At 31.8% G+C, this 20,544-nt stretch overlaps 1 protein-coding gene across 3 annotated transcripts in view; it reads left to right on the top strand.

Annotated features, from left to right (window-relative positions):
* The window catches only part of LOC109537920 (tyrosine-protein phosphatase 99A), a 298,832-nt gene that overhangs the window by 6,243 nt on the left and 272,045 nt on the right, over positions 1 to 20,544 (top strand). The window contains exon 1 of one of the 3 annotated variants that reach the window (XM_048661513.1): positions 5,619 to 5,830. The exons of the other annotated variants lie outside the window; for them this stretch is intronic. Coding sequence (XP_048517470.1) covers positions 5,755 to 5,830 — 76 coding nt within the window. The 5' untranslated portion in view covers positions 5,619 to 5,754. Of the gene's footprint in view, positions 1 to 5,618; positions 5,831 to 20,544 lie in introns of those variants that run through there. 3 annotated transcript variants of the gene reach the window in all.

Here is a 20,544-nt window from a genome sequence, read left to right as displayed (position 1 = left end):
GATATTCCAAAACCTCAAATTTTGACTGAGCTTACCAAACTGAAAACAATTTCGCCAGTATTTTACAACTTAATCACAATAGAAGTTGCATTTTTTTGTCAACATTTGCAATGTAAATCATACATTTATAAGTTGTGAACCAGTCATTTATTTCCTTAAGGATGTTATAAGCTGAGGAGAAAAATACTTATGAGTGACATACAGGGTGGTTCAAAAAAAAGGTACATGAATAATAGTCAAGAAAATTAATCCATATCAAAAACTGGAAAATTTGTAAAAAACTAGGTCAGAAGGACGGCAACAATATTTTCCAAGATAATCTATTTCATTAACATTAAGTAAATATCAGTTGCTTAAATATCAAAAGCTCAAGTAACCATAGGTAAAGACAGAAAGTGAGGTTGAAATGCAATGAAATAAGTTGGTGTAACGGATGCCAAGTAAAACATCCTGTAAAAGGTTATGGATCAATTATTTCTTTAGAACTAAGATGTTAAATCACAAGAGGCATCCGAAATTCTGCCGTTTAACTCCAAACATGTTTGTGGCCGTGTAATTACTTTATATTGCACTCTTCGCAGCATTACTGGGGTACAATTTTTAAGGAGCTTCTCCTATTCGGTTAATTAACTCGTGCTCAATTTGTACCGGTGTTCAGTAGACCAGAGAGTTAATGTACTCTTATGTCTTATGTATCTTACATAGGTATGGATGTTGCCCATAATTCAAAGTATTTTTTTTTCGAAATGGTTATGTGTTTCAAAAGACTGCCAATCAAACATAGGACCGTTTCAACTTACTAAAAAAGTTGAAATTAAATTTGCAACTGTTAGTATCTTCGAGAAATTTCCCAAACATATTTTCAACATTTTTCTCGTACTCTCCAAGGGAGCCCCTATAACCCCTTAAAAGTAATAACGCCAATTTTGAATCACTGTATATGTGCGAAATGTGATCCAACGTTTGTAAGAGKGTGAAATGCACTAGGACAATTTTACCATTTATCTAAATTGCTTTCGTGTACTTGCCGTGGTATGACAAATTGTGTTCATTGTTTTCTCTTGACTTAATTAACTTTACTGGCTTAAATGGGGATTCTCAACTACAAACAACACAAATAATTAATACGAGTTATGTTGCTAGGTCTATAAACATAGAACGGCATTATTTGCGAAGCAGTTCTAGACCACACGTACCAAAATATTGGCGGCGAGTACTTGGTGTCTCTATTTTTGCAGATTTCAGGGTTGAAAAGTCCAAGCAAAGAATATTTAAATGAGAAATGACAAATAAGTAAAATAAATGAACACGTTTTGAAGTGATAACGTAATAGCAGAACATGCAGTATATATGTGGCTACTGAAAAGGGAGGCTACTTTCTGGGGAATTACTGTCGGTGTTTGCACAAAAGTAATTTAAAATGTTAAGCCTTGTTTTACTTGCTCTGAATGAAGACTTGTGGAAGGAATCTTTATGAAATGAGAAATGTGGCTGTTGTTATAAGGCGTGTTTGTTCTTACTACTCTAAAGGATTCAATCAGTTGGAGTGGGTGTACTATGATTTTGCTGAGATTTATCGGTAAATAGTGGAAATGGGTCAAAAAGCATTAGTTATTCCGAATATTTTCGTCTTCAAAGCACTTTTGTACGACCTACATATATTCTCTTTGGAATTTCAGAAGGAAATTTCCGATATTTATATTTAAGCAGAATAGTTGTTAAAGCTGTTTTCAAACATTATCATTCGATCATAAATTATTATTATTCGAGGTTTTTAGTTTCACATGGAAATTATACATTGTATTAGCATGGTTTCAAAAATGACGTAATAAAAAAAATTAGTCAGGTATTTTCAACGTACTATTATGTATCCATTTGCAATGCATTGATTAATAATCCTGGTATTAAAACAATTTCAAACATTATTAAAACTTTCATAGCAAATTTAATACCTACCATACATCGCGAACTACTATTTGCCGGATGAGTTATTTACAGTTACATGATTTTCAAAGTAAACGTTATTTGAGTGTTCGCGTACTTTTAGACGGCTGCTTTTCTGGCTTGAACTAGTAAATTTATTTAATTATGCATGGTGGCCTTTGAAACAAAACAGACCCAGTTTTGAGCATCTAAGGAAATTATGAAAAAACCTTGGGAGACGTTAACTTTATTTTAGAGGGGAACACATTTTTGGTGAATTAAACTGACCCTATCTGCAACTTCTTATGCAGGAGTGTGTTCAACGATAAATCGTAAATAAAAAAGGGGATTGAGTTGAAATGTCTTCCTGAACATTTCCTGTTTTTCCAAATCTACCCAATAAACTTTTGAATGCTTCAACTCAACAACGTTTTGAATGTTTTTTTGCAGCATTTGGATATCTGGATATCTTGGATATTTGGATATGGCTATAATTAATTATTAATTTAAAAAAATTATCATTGTCCGACGATAAAAACCATGTTAGCCTTTTGCTGAGTAGTCAGTTTAATGGTTACCGAAGAAAATTATCTATTCGATTTGTTCGGTCATGTGAGACTTAATGCTTTATCTGTCAAGTGCATTAATTTGTTTGAAGGAGTTAATACCTGAAAAAGCTTGAATTTACAATCTATTTACTCAAAAACGTGTGATTCTAAGTTTAGACAATTTAGCATTTTCTGGGAGCCTGTTGAAAAGCCTTCAAGATACTATAATAATTTATGGGATTATCCATTAAAAAATTAAATTAGTTATATTGATGGAAAACTTGAACTTCCTGTATTATTTGAAAGGTCTCACGCCATATTCCTGTACCCACAGAAAAATGATATTAGAGGAGTGGTCCGGTTTTTCGCTTCGACATAATGAAGTGCTGTTCCATCCATTCCATGCTTATAAACATCCGTGGCAGTTTAGACTAGGACGGCCGTTTAGAAGCACCCTCTGAAACGAAAAGTATTTTAATGGATGGCCACTATTGATGCTAATATAAAATAAATTGAGAATTACACACCAGTTAGCCATAATGTCGCGCTCTGTCTTTGCTGCACCACCATGTACTGAAATTCTAAGTTAAAATGTTGCTCTATAAATATATACCTACAGCTACAGCTATCGAACTAGCAAAATGGAATATTGTATTCGTGATTCCGCTACGTCAATTTAAACTTCATCACTTCTGAAATCTCACAAACGATTTTCTACTTTTAATATTGCTGATCAACATGTCCGTTTTGCAAATTTCAACAAATTCCTGATTTGCACATTAAAAACGTTTGGCAAATTGTTATGTTTGCACAAAATATCACAACACCGAGACAGCGTAATAACATCGGGCATCCGCAAACAAACCAATTTATTTCAGTATATTCCACATATCTGGATTTATTCAAATATTAGATTTGTCGAGAAGCCTAATATTTTAGGCGCTAAACTGTTTGTGGATTTACGATGATAACCGAATTGATGTCAAAACGCTTAACCTGTTTAAAGTTTAATATTGCAGCTTGTATATCAACGTAGATAAACGGTTCCCCTTATTTTAATGAGGCAAAGTCCCTTGGCGGGTTTCACGCCCTTAAACCACATCTTATAGAGGAGAGGTGCTCTCTAAGGTGGATCTGAATTTTTTATGGATTCATGTGAATAATAAATACACTAATCCTTTTGACTTTTAAAATAGACTCTTCTGTTAAAACTACTGTTCTGGTAGCTTGGCTATTGCCTAGTCAGACGTAATTATAACAAAATCCTTTCATTAGTTAGAGAAGTTTTGCAATATGTCTTTATGCATCATTTTGCCTTTTTTGGCTAAGGTCTTTAAATCGAGAAAATAACGTCAGAAATTTCAATAGACATTTTGTTAAAACTTCCTCATTCTAAACTGATTTTTTAAACGTTAAAACTACTGTTTGTGATATGGAAAACTACTCATAAAGATCCGCAAACAGAGGTTCAACTTTTTGATGAACAATTGCCCTAAATCCGCTATACAATACACTGTGGGATTACAAAAATCTGTTATTAATGTTCTGTTAGTTTTTCAAAAGAAAATAATAATAAAAACTTAAAGAAATTCGAATAATTGGTAGCAAGTGAAATATTTACAAGAATAGAAACTGAAGCAATCGAGAGCGTTCTGCCATAAGTACAGTTTACAACTCAAAGAAGGCGTCAAGTAAACTGTTCAAAACAGCCAACAAACGCCACAAATTCTCGATTGTCTTTAATATCCTTTACTGAGAAGCGTTGGAGGTAAATAGTTTTGCAATAGGTAATACTAACTCTAATTAGTTTTCTACATATTTAATATAGGGAAAGATAATCAGTATAACATTTATGTCACAATGTATGTTTTTAGAAATTGAAATAAAGACGTACACATGCATCCTTGGTTAGAAAACACAGCTATTTTCAATTGTAACTTCTTTAATTTTGAAACCGTTACTTTCAACGCGTTTGCACACCAACAAAGGGAAACTTAAAACTAGTCTACAAATGAGAGTTCTCTAAGCTATTGTGGATAAGCGGATAATTCGAGCTTGGATAGTAACTGTATTTGTGTACTGTGTGCAGTCTAGACTATTACGCTTTAAAAATATCAGATATCTTAATAGTGGTTTTTCCACCATCCAAAAAAGAATCATGAAATGATAAAAATTAAACATTGCTGCTAGGAACAAGTTATAGTTTGTTATAACTAGACATACTTAGTGAGTTTTGTCATGCATCCAATATTTCCTACGTTCTCCTAGTTTAGCAGCAAACTATATCTTAAAACTATTTGAAGAAACTTAAATGAAGCATAAAACCGAAGATTATGAGAACCATTCCTAGCCGCCTTTTACACTAAAAAAGTGTTTGTGTCAAATTTCCTAGTGTTTTATAAACATCATCTTGATTTAGAAAACAATTTAATTCAAAATATAGATGGAACCTTATCGATTTGGTTCTTGGGTCCAATTCTCATACTTTAAAAAAATAACCTTAGGAACACACAGTCAAAGTCGAAATATTTTTACGACTACAAAGAGTTCGGCAAATATGTGATATTATGCAAAGAACAACAATTTATTTAACAAAACGTTCTTAATTATTCATTAATTCATTAAACTTTATATTACTTTCGGACTTTAATTTTATTGTTTCACACATAAAGGTAACCCATTTTCGAATTAAATTTATATAGGCTTTACGTTACTGAATACAGGATAAGTAATAATACAGGATAAGTAATAATACAGAATAAGTAATAATACAGGATAAGTAATTAGCAGTTGTGTACAAGTTTTCAGTAAAATAATTCGTTCGGATCATAATCAGCAAGTTTCAGATGCTGATGTGGATTTGGAAAAGAGCTCGAAACCCGGGAACAAAACGAAGATTCCTTAAAAGTGCATGAAGCCAATATTTATAGTGTTAAAAATGAACAAAAATAATAGTTTGGATGATTCATTGCGTTCATATTTAAAATGTATACAATAATTGTTTTCCGGATTTACCAAAATATTTAATACATATACATTCTGATTTACCACAAGGATAATTGTTTACTGCTATAGTATCATAAAAACGAGTTTAGAGTAAATAAACACGATCACTTATCATTGGGTGCTGGCTGTGTGTCGAATTTGTATCTCAATGGCAACGGGACGGGCGATGGGTTGTATTAAAAGAAACTAGATTTAAAAGACATTCGAACGGTTTTAGTGCGACAGTGTTATTTAAAGATATTACAATGTCGACTGCAAGTTGACTTAGTAATTTCATATGAAACTGCGGGACACTTTAATGTCTACATGTAACATCGCAGCTGGGAATATAACCATACACGCGTTGGAACCAAGTAAGCAGGATTTTAAACTGTTTATTCTCCACGATTTTGATGTTGCAGTGTTTGAAATATGTTTATATAAGGAAATGTTAGAAACAGGAATTTTGGTTGTAAGTTCTTTAAGAGAGTAGAAAGAACGATGCGGTCGGGCTGTACAGGGCATTCCTAAGTACGTGACAACATCTCGAGGGGATTCAGGAGCGGTCAAAATAATTCGATTTGTTCATATAATTTTTTTTTGTTAACGTCTCCCAGTGGAGATATCGGGCCTCTAAAAATGTTCATATATTTTTCAATATCCAATAACTTGCACAGTGTCTTAAATTCCTGTTTCTGTTTCAACAGTTATTTTTCTTTAACTTTTTCTTGGTTGCCTTTTGGGTATTTTTAACCTATTTTTAGAGGTTGAATTCGGTAAAATTTCTATGTGATTTTATGGTGGGTTTGTAAATTTATCTTTGAGCTGCGGATTTTGGTTGTTTATAATCGCATTCCCGGTCGCATTTTTACAATTTAGGCTTGTTTCTAGTCCTTCTAGTCCTCAGTGTGTCAAGGCAACAATTATGCGTAATAGGAAGGAAATATTACGCATTTTCCAAATAGGACCGTCGCGTAAACTCTTTAATTGCAAGTAGGAAATTAAAAAGCCATATTTAAAGTGTGCACAAACATTTCGCTTAATAATTTGTCGGCCGGTTGACAAAAATACGATAAGATGAAAATAAAAAAATGCAAGCTATAGTAAAGGCCAAACAGGTCTTACCCGTCAAATCAATGTCAAAACAGTAGACCCAGGGGGGCTGAAACAGTTGAGTTCTCTCCTTCTTCTGTTCTGTATTTTCGCCAAAGTGTTTCCATATTTTTCACTTACACAGTTGTCAAACCTTAGTTAAGGTGGAAATTTCACTACCGCAAAAAGGGTACAAAAGTCGTTCCTGCTTAAATCTGTATAAAGCATCTTTCATTACCTTTCTTTGAATCAATACTATCACTTAAATCTTTAAAATATCTATCTCGATTTTGCCCAATAACAGAAACTCTGGTGATTGTATCATTCCCCATATTAGGTATAAAATACTCGTCGTTATATTTTTGTAAGTTTCTTCCCAATCTCAGATGACGCCTCCACTTGATTTCATTGTTTATCTGGAGGCTGGTCACAGATTCCTGTTGCTTATTGGTTTGGCACGTTTTAATTTCACGAAAGCTTTATTCATTTACATTTTTTTAGTTGTAATATATATATGGATATTGTTTCAAATTTCAACAAAAGTAATCCGTTTTAAAAGGTGGATGGTTGAACGCTTTTGTGAAAAGGCACTAATCACAGAACGTCGTGATGTTTTTGCATTTTTCCTAAAATGCTAATGCAAACGCTTTTAACTACTTAAATAAATACTCATTAAAAGCATAGCCCAGCTTTATTGGCCTGTAAGCCTTATTGGTTATCGCCTGTGAAGTAGCTCTTCACTAATAATCAATAATATTTTAGGAATAGCCGTAGACATTTTTTAGTAGTGGAAAATAATTAATTTTCCATTAATTTTACTTCGGAAAATATTGACATTCAAGGAATTAAATGGACACGTAATTTTAAAGACATTACTCTGAATTATTAAGGATGTATTTATTTAGATATTAATGTTGTTGAATTATGGCACAATGCAAATCTAAAAATAAAATATTCTTGGCATTGTCTGTTGTATAATTTGTTCGACTTAATTTCTGATTTCAAATCAAGTCTTATGTAGTTACTTCTGAAATTGAAATCAATAATCTAAAATTCAAATAGAAACGACTCCGATAGTGATAGGCACTATTGAAACATTCAAATTAGTATAACTTTTTGTTTTTCGATCAGTTATTTAATTTTAGCTCTATTCAAGTTAATACTGTCAAGTTTTTCAGGTGCCGGCTTTTGCATGTTATTTCAAATTTAAATTACTCTTTTAAGCAGGGATTTAGCGTTGAAAGGCACAGGCAACCTAATTTTCAGATGGTTCAATAAGACGCAGCCATTCATATATTTTTCAATAGAAGAAACTGATATGTTTAATAATAAATCAGAAAAATTATTAAATGAAACCATTTTTCATTAATTAAAAATTTGCTAGGGAATTACTGAAGAATAACTCTGCCATAAACTTGGTTCACGATAATGAAGTCGAATAAATGAAAGAAAATATTTGTCTACATCCAAAAACTTGGTTTTTGAACCAATCCCTTAGTGTAGCTGCAGGCTACGCACGAAAATAAAAAAAACGCTTATTTTCTCGGTTCAATATTTACATTGTGTTCATAAAATTTGATTAAGGGAATATTTATTGAAATAATGTTTTGTGAACATACACTTCAAAACGCGTATTTGTTAGCGGTGGAGTTTCGTAAATAAAAATAATAGAGCACACTTTATTATACATGTTCTTTCTTTCTTTTTGAGCACGGGAATAATGTAACAATGGCTTGTGCTTTTGATCTTCAAATGTTCTTCAGGTACTATCTAAGTATTTAGACTCGCAGTTTTAAGTGCTAAATGTTCAAATTTTAACGTCAATATTCCTGCAAAGACGTTTTCTTAGCGGTGTCTTAGGAAAAACATATAAACTTATGTCGTAAAATTATCCTTACGTACTTTTGGCAACGGTTTGGAGATCAATTTCGGTGCAACTTCGAATTTGCGGGGTTTATCAGAGGCCGGATACTTGTCTTCATCAACGTTATTGAAATTTCATACAATTAAATTAACCTGGCTCTGGATTGATAGATAAAGTTTGAACACTTATAAAGCAGACCGAAATTCCTTGCACATATCGAACATGTATGTTAATTAAAATTGAATTCAATCCTGGCTCTATGACTCGCACTGAAGTTTAAATAATTAACTGTAAAGTAATACTAAAGTGATAAGTTCTTGTTACCTTTGCAAGCCATTTATTTTATAGGATACCAGGAATTTAATAATTTGGAAAAACGTGGAAATGTGTTAATAATGAAAGCAAGAGAAACCATACTTCCAAGCAGTTTCGAGTTTTGACCACAAAGCATAATAACAAAGGAATTTTTGAAGACATAGGTTTCCTTGAGTCATGTTGTCCGAAAAAGTTTTCATAAATATCTAATATTAAAATCAAACAGTAGCTAAACTCTCTGTGCCCTAAAAGTGCATGCCCCTTCCATCTGTTACCTATTTTGCTTATTTGAGCAAAGTTTTTCATATCCGGCTTAATTCGAATAATAATTAACATTATTTCTTCATATGAAGTTGTGTTATTCTAACAACTTGCCGCACCTTAAGAATTAATGTCCAATAAGACGAATGTGCTCCAAAGATGTAATGAAATTTAAGGTGTTCTGGATAATAATTAGTAATAAAATCTTAGTAATATTTCTGTCGTTTAAGTTTTGTTGGAATTAATGAAAAATATAATTATTATTTATGAAAATACAATCAATTTGTTAATTCTTTCTTCTTAATTAATATAGCCACTTTGCACAGACCGCCAGCCAGCTGTTCAATATGTTGCAACTAAAGTATGGTTGAAAATATATAATTTTAAGTACATTGTGTTACGTCGCTCTATTAGTGGAATGGAAGTCTGTAAGGCTAATAAAAGTATTATTATTATTTCCCACACAGCGTTTGTCTAGATAACTATTTCAATACATAAACTGTGGGTTCTTGAGCATGAACTTTGTGTGACGTTAACATGCTGAAACGACGTCTGGCTGATACAAGCATGCAATAAAAGTCTTCATCTATACAAGTTACAATTTCATTTTTGATATTTTAGAAAAGAAGCAAGTAGGTTGTTTTCGATATAAAATGAGCTCTTGCCGAGAGACATATCATTTAATAAAATAAGAATTTTTCACTATTACAATAGTGAAATTGCAATTGCAACTTTATTCAATTTTGAAGTAATGGCTGCATTATTAAATGCATTTTAAAACTATTTATACAAATCCTACTGTTTGTGAACTTCCAGTAATCCGAAAACAACGCACCTTTAAAATAAAGAAAATTTTCTCTTTTAGATTATACTATTGACTCTCTTTTCTTATTGATAAATTGCCTATTAAAATAGTTGCAGATAATTCCGCGAAACAAAAATATCTTGAGATATTTCACCACGTTTACCTAAATAAAACTACATTATATGAATGGTTTTTCTCGATATTTTTACCCCTTTGGAGCAAAAATTTTCTTTGGCAAGCGATCAACGTGTTAATTCCGTTTAAAACTCTCACATGCCCTTATTCTTGCCAATAAGTTTAGGTGTAAACTATTTTAATTGGGAATATTAATAATTTATTGTTTTTACCACTTTTAAATATTTAATGTGAGTTTCGTTATTAAGAGACTGACATTTTATCGCGTTTTCAATAAATTATGCTCAACTTTTCAATTCAAATTTTGCTAAATATTAATGCTAAAAAGGTTTAAATATGGCTGAAATTTAAGCAGGCAGCCAGCCTATGGTTAAGGATATCATCAATATGCATCGTCCCATGCGAATTGAATTACGTGCAATACATCACAAAGGACTGAGGCTTGACAAGAAAATCAGTACATAATAGTTTGGTCAAAATAATTAATAAGTACTTGGTAGTAGGCCTTACGTGCCATTTGTGTCATCAAAGTGCTGCAGAATAATTTATAGGACGTCGAGAGCCTTTAATTCCGACAAAAAAGTTTAGATTTCCCGTATAAAATTTTCATAATAAACACGGAAGTTTGCTGGATGTTAACACATAGAAATAAGAATTAAATTACGCGGTTTTCATTTCTATCTCGGAAATGCAATGTCGTTTAGAGTGGTCAGTTTTAAAGTAATAAAACTTAGAATTACTTTGGGATGATGCTCTATTATTACGTGACGTTCCGTTGACTAAATTGTTTCGTGAAATGTTCCATTCTATTCCTTTCTTAAGGGCTTATTAATTTCCGCTCAGCTCTCGCCTCACATGGTTATAGCACATTCACAGAAATAACACTTTGGAAATATAAGATATAATTTCTGATGCAATGTATTCTCTCAAAACAAATTCAATTGCAAAAGTTTGTTAAGATTAGAGAAAATTATTTTAGTTTGTCGAAAGAAAGCTAGCAAATTTATGTAGAGCCATCGCCATAATTAGCTTCATATATTATAAATCTAATCTCTTTAGCTGGCTCAATTTAAGCGAGCCAATTGAGATGGAGCAATTTAAGGGTATTTCATTTGAAAAGTCGGATAATACTAGCTAAATTACCGCAAGAAAACTTAGTGAAAAAAGTTTAATGCTTGTGATTTTGCAGGGGCATAAGCAGCAATTTGGGACAATTTAAAACATATAATTTTAAGTTACAGCTTTTATATAATGAAACCGTGGCCCATTCTGTTCAAACAAGCCAGGTTTCTTTGTTATTAATGGTGCTTTGTCGGCTATAAATGCTCGTAACATGTGTAAGAAATTATTTTCCTTAATGTTTCGTAACCGAAAAATACCATTTAGGGGCTGCTACGCGCCTTCAACCCTCTTAAGATTTATCTCACTGTTTTTTATGGTGAAAATCTAGGTATTAAATAGTCGTTAAATAAGATATATTTGCCACAACTCCCAACCTTAACGCTTCTAAGTATGTTATATTTCACATTGGTATCAATCGATCATCAGATCTCCTCGCATAAATCAAATATACGTGTATTGTCTTTTCGTTACAAGCAACTTTTTGTAACCGAAGACTACTTTTTAAAACCAGACAATTCAAGCATTTTTAAATAAGTATCAATAATTTTAATCAACTGAATTTTCTTTCTTTTTATCTGTCGTTCTTCAAAAGTGTTTGCTAATAGTTTTATCATGAAAATTGCTACAGAAAATGTTAAAGTAGAGCCATATTTTACATTATATTGGAAATTATTTGGAGACGTTGCACAAATCATAAAACATTCAGCGCTAAACCAATATTTGACTTTCTTTGTACATGCCGTGAAGTATGACCAACACTAAACAAACCAGTTCCCTGTTGTCGAGCCTACACCTTCCAAAAATGTTTTTGTTTAAGGCATAAGTTTACCTTTTTGGCAGGTCTTAGGGTTTTTGCAAAACAATCAAACGACGCGGCTAATTTAATATTGCGACCTTATTTACTCTTGATTGTTTCCATGTGGAAATAAGCGTTTTATTATCTTATTAATTGGCAATCAAAAGCGGCATTTACATTTACCCTAGCATAAACGTCCAAATTTAACCCAGGATATGTCCTCAGTATTGACGGTTTCCATTTTTTGCTTTTCTGGATATTCCATGGCCTTATTGCATTAGATTGCAGTGTTTATAGTAGATCCATTTGGTTTAGTTCATGCTTTTTTTTATTAATTTGGGTGCTTCAATTTTAAGCCTTCCACACAGAAATGTTACCTTCCTTTATTTATTAACAGGAAGAATTTACTTATGACTATTTTTCCCCCGTTTCTGTGAGTCTTTCTTTACATAACAACACCTTTTTTCAAGTGCTGAGCTAAAAATGCTTTTTTTGGGCATTCTTGTTCGGTTTCCAGAAGATTCAGACTATTTAGAAGCCCTCAAAACTTTGCAATAATAATCACAATTTCATTAAAATGTTTTATATGACGGGCATATAGCCACATGAGCCATTTGGGACTTACATGTGCACATACAACACATACACACATCAAAATCTCGGGGACAATAATTATGCGACAGTCATTTTGGGTAGGCATATACTTGTGCCTAAGATCCCCAGCGGAACTTGGATGTTTTTCAATACTCGTTGAATTTTATTTAACATTTTCTTGCTACTAGCCCATGTAGCTATTTATTTTGTTTAAAAATTGTAACTCCTTTCATGGTTGACGTATCATCATGATTAAAAAAAATGTTATGTAAAAATGACGCCTAACAAACTCATACAGATATATTGCGTTGTGCTACACAGTGTTCACAAATGTAGTCAAAACCCCAACTCTTGGTGTCACCCTGCATAATGACAAACCAGTTCAAACTTTTGAGAAAATATATATTGGTTATTGATTGAGATAAAATGCCTACAAAAGCTCGAAAAAACTATCAAAATGTTGGTCTGTCAGATTTAAATTGAATTATATTTAATGTTACTGTTTTTTTGTCCAGGAGTGTAGTTAAGTCGTGTTTTAAAATATGTAGTGGGTTTCTGAACTTGCAATAGAACAGATCCAATAGTTCAAGAAAATTTATTATCTTCAATCACATCAATAAAAGTACTTAGACATGGCATATTAAGATTTTTGAAACATGAAATTAGTTTAGTGATATTAACCGCTATCAGTCAGGCGTTTATTCATAAATCGAGAATTAAATTCTGGTGTTACAAACAATTAAAACACCCTAAATGAATAGTGACTTCACAGAAAGCACGCTTATACGTGACGGCTTTAACCGCAATGTTTTTACATGGTCATCTTCAGAACTACATCTGAATGCATAAGAGCTATTGCAATAACGATCAATTTCCGTCGATTTGCATAGTGTGATTGGTCGACCTGCAGAACCTAACGCAATCAGGTCATGTCAGTTTTCAATATATGTATGTGTTACTTGATATCATAGGTATATTAATAATACAGAAAATATAATGTCTACTTATTAATTGTGTGCTTTTAAAAACATATCAACAACCCCGAACGTAATTCAAACGTATTTCAAATATATCCTTAAATCGGTTATAAATAGATGTTTCACCACATTAGTGTCACAATTAATTACGAATTTCTCAAACATAAATTAGGTAAAACAATATTTAAGGCACCTGTTGCTATTTCCGACCAATTACCTTAATCGAAATTCTTCTCATTCATTATAGGTACATGTTGAGTGGAGTTTAATATAGATCTTCAGGTTCTGTATGGTGACTTAATTAGCTACTACTACTAGATTTTATTGAATGAATGAATAATTTTGCTATTATGCTTCCGGTATATCAAGAATTAACCGATGATCGTTGGCTATTTGCGACAGAAACATATATTTCTCGACTCCGTACAGTTAAGATGTTGATCCGATTCTTTCAGGAATAAAATTGATGTTTTTGTATTAAAAGATAAAATATTTCGTTATGAAAACGGATAAGCCCGGAAAACACAAGAAGAATCTGAAGTAAAATAATGATGAGATTTTTATGTGTCAAGAATTCATATTGATCGTCTTCCACAAGGGATTTTCCCAAAAAAAAACAAAGATGTTTCCGTAATTCGAAGCCTGTTGTTTCAAATATTTCGGCAGAGCCACTGATTTATCTTCCGTGCAGACATTACTCAATGTGCTAAACGGAAATTCTGAAAAACCCAATCTCTTAATTTTTGTTTGAACTAACTGTGGGAGATTTAAGCAAACAGAATTTACTTGTCAATTTATGGAAGCAGCAAAATTTTTAATATTTTAGTAATATTTTCACCTCTCGAAGGAAGCCCGTGCCATAGAAAATCAAGAAAATTATCAAATATTGATTTGGGTTTCTGTAATCGTCGCATACTTTCAGCATTGTAAAGCGGCAAAATTGCTTGCTCACCATATTATTATGCAGAGCACTTTTGAGTCAAAAAATGCCCTTAGTTAAACGAATTAAATTGGAAATTTTAGCGAATTATAAAAATATTTTGATCTCTATCTTCGAATAACATTTAATTAAAATACGTTTTTTCCTGAAACATTTAACTAACTCATTTATCAAATAAGTAATTAATTAATAAGTACACATAAACATTTAGCTTCAAAAAGTTGTGGTAACTATGGAAGAAATTCACAATTTTATTCTAAAACCGCTGCCTCGAGTTGTTTAAACATAGAATTTCTTCGAGTCTTTTCAACAACTTAAATCAAACTTATTTCTTGGTAACTTTAAGACAACTTCCGCTTGAAAATGTCTCGACTCATTTAGATATTTATCTGCTCCAGAACTCCTAATTAATTAAAGAGAACCTATGCAGGCAGTGTCGCCTCCATTTTTTGCGCTGAATCAAAAGTGAATTTATACATTTCTGAAAAGTCAAGTGAATGTCGCGTTTAATTGAAACTTTGCGGACGTTTTAGTTTTACGGATTATAATAATTAAAGTGAGTTGATATTATTCTTATGTAATCTCGTTTTAACTTATTTTTACTTCTGGTAAATTTTGTTCTCAAGGTCTGAACGCCTTTATTCAATTTCAGTGCCCGTTGCAGGCAATTTACTAAAAATCTATCAGTATACAGGGTGACTTTTCAGTTTATCCGTGGTTTGATAGATGTGATAATTAATATCCCCTATTCCTAAAATGTTTAGTTGTTTATCTACCGGGGGTGTTAAAATATTTCTGAACAAATCAAATGTCCTGTTTTGCGATGCAAATTTACTTTCCTGTTTAGGCAGTCGCGTGAGCATAGATGGGTGCAAAATGATACGACACTGATTTTTTTTTAACATAACTATAACGTTTAGAGTTTCTGCATAATTTCGCAGAGAAAAGTTATTTCTCCTCTTTTATGATTGAAGCGCTTCTCATTTGTTGGATGAAGTAATCCGAATTTTATTAATTAGAAGTTAAAAATGGTATAAAACTTCTGTACATTTTTTATGTATTATTATTTACAAATAGTTATAATTTATCTATGCATAAATTCGTTAAAGCAATCCGTGCTATTCAATTGATGCGTTTTTTACTGAATGTCCACGATAATAGTAAAACGAAAAAAAAAATGACAACAAAACATTAATTTACATAAAATTGGAAACACCTGCATTTTCGGATATTTAACAGTACTTGAAATAAATCGAAATTACAATAGGAAGTAACAGTGGAAAATGCGTTTTATTGATAAGTATATATTTTATTGATAATATGCATTTTCTACATCGTCTGGGAAAGGAACGGGTCGTTCCATTCGCGATCTTTTTACCGCATCTCATAATTTTATCATAATCACATTTGCTCTAAAACTTAAGCGGAATTAATAGAGGTTTATATAGCAGAATTGAATTTGAAGAAGGAGTCAGACCGATTAGCTTACTAACAAATAGTTCAAATGCTTCTGCAAGTAAGCGCAAAGACTGTGAAGTTTTGAAAGTTAAGATTTTCAATTGAGAGGCGTTGAGATGACGATTGGGCCAAATAATACTCTGTATAGCATATCCAGACTAATCCAATAATTTTAGCAGACGAATAATTTGGATTGCTTCTGGTATTGCCTTGTTCGAAATAAAGGGATCAATAAGGTAATGCCTCATGTTAGCCCGTTACGTTGTGTGTCTAATAACTTTGAAATAGTTAATACGCAACATCCTAACATCATGTTGCAGACATGAGGTAAGGCACAAGGCAAAGGAAAATACTGACTGGTCTAAAATATAACTCCATAATTATCTGATGAATTATGCTTGCTTAAAATGACTTAGTAATTAGACATGACAAAGTTTAAATGATATTTTTTTTTCAAAGTTTACGTTTCACGTTACTTGTTTGAATACAGAGTAGTATTTGCTTATTTGGCAGAAGTTAATTGTTATCGTTAATAGCTTGTATTGTATTACAGCACCACTGTTATATGACTAGTTGAAATTACTGAATTAAATTCAACAATTTCCTGAAAATTTTAAATTTGAGAAAATATGCGAAAAATGCATTATAAAATAATTACTTTGCAAATATTCGACGATAATCATATTTGCGATGGTTCAGCGAATTGAAGGTTTTAAAACCTTTTGTTGTCACTGTGTTATTTAATATACATTTCACGCAGATTTAAAGATATACTGGTGGATGGTGGAATGTTTGTAATAAATACCATATTAAAAACTTGTTGCGCCGAAAGGAATCATTACAAATACATGGATTTACGTATTTATACGTTTTATTCATGCACTAATGTTTGAAAATGCTTTTTTAAATATAATTGTGTGTGTGCTATATTTATCCAAAAGTCTGGCAAAGCTTGCTCCCTATTTAATAAAAACGTATCGATTGTCGCTCAAAACATTATGGGGTCTGGATTAAAATAAAAGAATTTACCGATATTAATGGTATAATAAAAATTGGCTTTCAATAATCTGCTTTTATGCTTTATAAAATTGAAATGAAATGTTGGCAGCGTCGAAATATTGTCGCAAAGTCAAACAACAAATAAGACATGTGGCTATGTTCATTTTCTCAAATAGAAAAAAATTCATTTGAACAATAAACACTTATTTTGATATAGGTATGGCATAATTTCATGGATGCATTCGTCATGAATTTCGAACATTTTATTTTCTATCATGGAACAGAATGCCTGGTATTACTATTCTTCGAACACTCAAACTCATTGAATCGAACACTGAAGAAATCGTTTAAATATTTGTCCAACCAGTTTAAAGCAATGAAAACGATAACACTAAAACTCAACTAGTTATTGAGCAATACTAATAAAAACTGGTAAATGGCAAACTATAACACTTACATTCAAAGAAACCTTTTCATAATAAAAAGCTTTTATTTCGTTTTATGTACGTATATCGGTTCAGCATTTTCATTGGCAATGTTCAAATTGTATTTTGCTATTACAACTCACTTGTGTGAATCACCATTTAAATAATGTGTAGGAACATTAAGCGAAGTATTTTTTATGTGAGCAATAATTGACAATTTATCGACCGAATAAAATTAAATAAATCAATTAAAGAGTTTATTTGAGCAATTGATTAAACGCAGGAGCGAAAGTAAATGCTGATCTGACAAAAGAGCTTATATTAGAACAGATGCATTTTAAAAGTTTTAAACTGAAACAAACGGTCTCTTGGGAGACGGCCGTGCAGCCAACAATTTTTTCACTCGATTTTGAATTAAAAAACCAAAATTAGGAAATTTAAAGTAATATTATGGGATCCCAGGAGGTTTCAATTAAGTTTCCCTGAAAGAATGATTTGAATGGATGATGGATGATGATTCGCAATGATTTGTGCTTTGTGAAAGTTATAAAAATATTTAACTGTTTTATAGCAAGTGTGCTATATTTTGTTAGGAAAGTAATTTATAGTTTAAATGACTAAAGAACAAAAATAAAAGACAAGCATATATTACTGTCGTAAAAATTAATTTGAAATGTAGAAGTGGTTAAATAATAATCCAAGTACTTTGTAATATAGACAATCAAACAGAATCAATTCGAAAAAAGTTTGTAAAAAACCCACGTCTAAACTTGAAAGTCAAAGTAGTATGAGCTGTTTGGAAAAAGCAGTGAAACATTTGCTATTGAATTGTGAAGCCTTTGTGCTTAGATCCTAAAGCACTTTCGTTAAATCTTATTGAAACTAAGTTAATCATTCTTGATTGATTATATTTTCATGCATTTTCATTTATAATTAATTCCATTACGGAATTTAAATCCATCCGTTAACATGCCACTGGAACTCAATGCAGTCCTTATAACTCGAGGAATCAATAATTACGAGCACACTCTTATAAGATAGATGTCGTAAAGCGTACTCAATGTTATTAAAAATGTATCACCTATGAGAAGTTGGAAAATTTCCACCAAGTTTGATAGATCTGTTTGACACTATTCCGGGTAGGATCGAAAATTAACTAAATAATAAATGTGGTTCCATATTTTTTACTTATTCGTACTTAGGTTGGTTTACTGTAGGAAATAACAAGATGTCAAGATGTACGTGTTATGGTTTTCCTAATTAATAAATTTCTTTTAGTTGCTGGTTTCCATGCTAAAGCAACAGTGTTTCATTGAATAAATTGTTTATTGTTAATTTATTCCCCGATTTGATTCAGCCACTCAAAAAAAAAATTCTCTATGAAAGGAATTTTTACTATCCAATTGTCTATTCAGTGGTAATTTACTAAAGAAATTATTGAGCTTTGTGAACCTCAACAGATTATTTGCATGCCTAAAATGTTTGATGCCCGCAAACTAGCGAAGCGCATGTGATTGATTTTTACTTAAATCGCAAAGACAAGAAAATTGCAAAATTGTCATTAAGTTGGAAAATTCTGGTTGACGTTGACGAAAAAGATATTTTAATGGATTATAGAGTAATATTTTTTATTAATATACATATTTTGTAACGTGTGGATATACCGAAGCCTAAATAGAAAGTAGAAGCAATAATGAGACTAATAATAAAACGTAATTTGATGGGAAAATTCAGGTTTTCGGGCTAATATTTTTATAAAGAAAAGGCTTACTGAATACAAGTATTTCTTGACATTCAACATTCGTATGACCCAATACTCATCTCATGAGACCCACAGTTCGATTGGTTCAATTAGGTTAGTTAAGTACTAAAATTCATATTAATAGCTGGCATGAATAACCTACTTCCTACAGATTGGAAAACGCCGAAATTATTTTGGTTTATATACAGGGTGTGCCGTAGACACATGATAAAAAGGGCACTGTGATATTCTTTGTATCAACAGAACTAAACGATCTGGCCTAATTTTTACAAAGAAAATCGTGGCGAGTTAAAAAATATATTTTTTAACTCGCCGTAAATTTGTTGCTGTGTACGACTCATGTTCTGATGAAGCTACGTTGGTACAAAAACTTCCAAAACTTTTTATTTGGTAGCTGGCAGCAACTGATGTTTTTGAGTTGATGCACTAATTCTCGTTTCACATTGTCGTCGCTTTGTAAAATCTTGTAGCATTCATAGTTTTTGCGCCATCACAGCAAAACACATTCTTTTAAATAAAAGTTAGGTTATATGGTCTTCATTTGAGTCATGTGTCAGTGCTTTATTTATCATGTGCCTACAGCACACCCTGTATAGCGGGGACTGCCGCGAAAAAAATATATTAACATATTTGCTAGTTTACAAACGAGTAGATTATTTGGAAAACTTAGTTTGTGGTTTTTATTATGTTTTTGAAGATAAACAGCTAAATGTTTTATTGGCTGGAAGTTCAACTTTGTATATATGTCATGTCTGAGCGATCTCGTATGTACCAAAAACCTTCTTACATTAACCTGCAGCAATTTTACGACAAAAACGGCCGCTCGTCACAAAGTCCATTTTCATCATATTGCAATGTATTTCACTTCGTATGAGTGTTACAAAACGAAAAGTTGTCAGCATCTGGAATTAACAGGATATTCTCAGGAAATGCGTTACAAGAAGAGCCAAAATCCCAAACATATATACTTTATACACCCAACCGTAAACTTTTAGACAATTTGTCGCTTTTTGCAGCACTTTTATCCTTTGATAAGCCACTATTTGAGTTATACGTATGCTTACCAAGGCGAGACAATTTCCGGTTTTTGTATCTTTTTATCGCTTGCCTGAATAAATCAGTTTTTCGTAATTTTGAAATATTTTCAAATCACGCTTAATTAGAGTAAATGGAATTCAAATAAATGGTGCTCCATAAATTGCTATTTTGCCAACTGCATAATGACTAGTTTTAAATGGCCATTCATTAATGTTTTCCGCGTTAGCGCGATTGTTAACACATACATATATGTAGTAATCCATCATTGGGTTACTGATTTGATGTTTCTCCTGCTTTGACAGTGTGATTATATGTTCAACAAAACTTTTGTGAAATTGTTTGGAATTTGATACATGTTTTAAAGTCCTAATTAATATGAAGAGCTGAAAAATACATATACACTGATATATTAACAAAACATTGAAGGAGACTGAAAAGCAAAAGGAATGGCTCAATTATAATAACATATAATTTATTCAATACAAAATACGTAGTTCTTTAATTG

This window comes from Dendroctonus ponderosae, unplaced genomic scaffold (genome assembly GCF_020466585.1).
Source record: "Dendroctonus ponderosae isolate FM_Combo_2020 unplaced genomic scaffold, Dpon_F_20191213v2 Dpon_F_20191213_1, whole genome shotgun sequence".
Taxonomy (NCBI): domain Eukaryota; kingdom Metazoa; phylum Arthropoda; class Insecta; order Coleoptera; family Curculionidae; genus Dendroctonus; species Dendroctonus ponderosae.
Note: the sequence above shows the minus strand (reverse complement) of the source record. Positions and strands in the feature narration are given on the sequence as shown.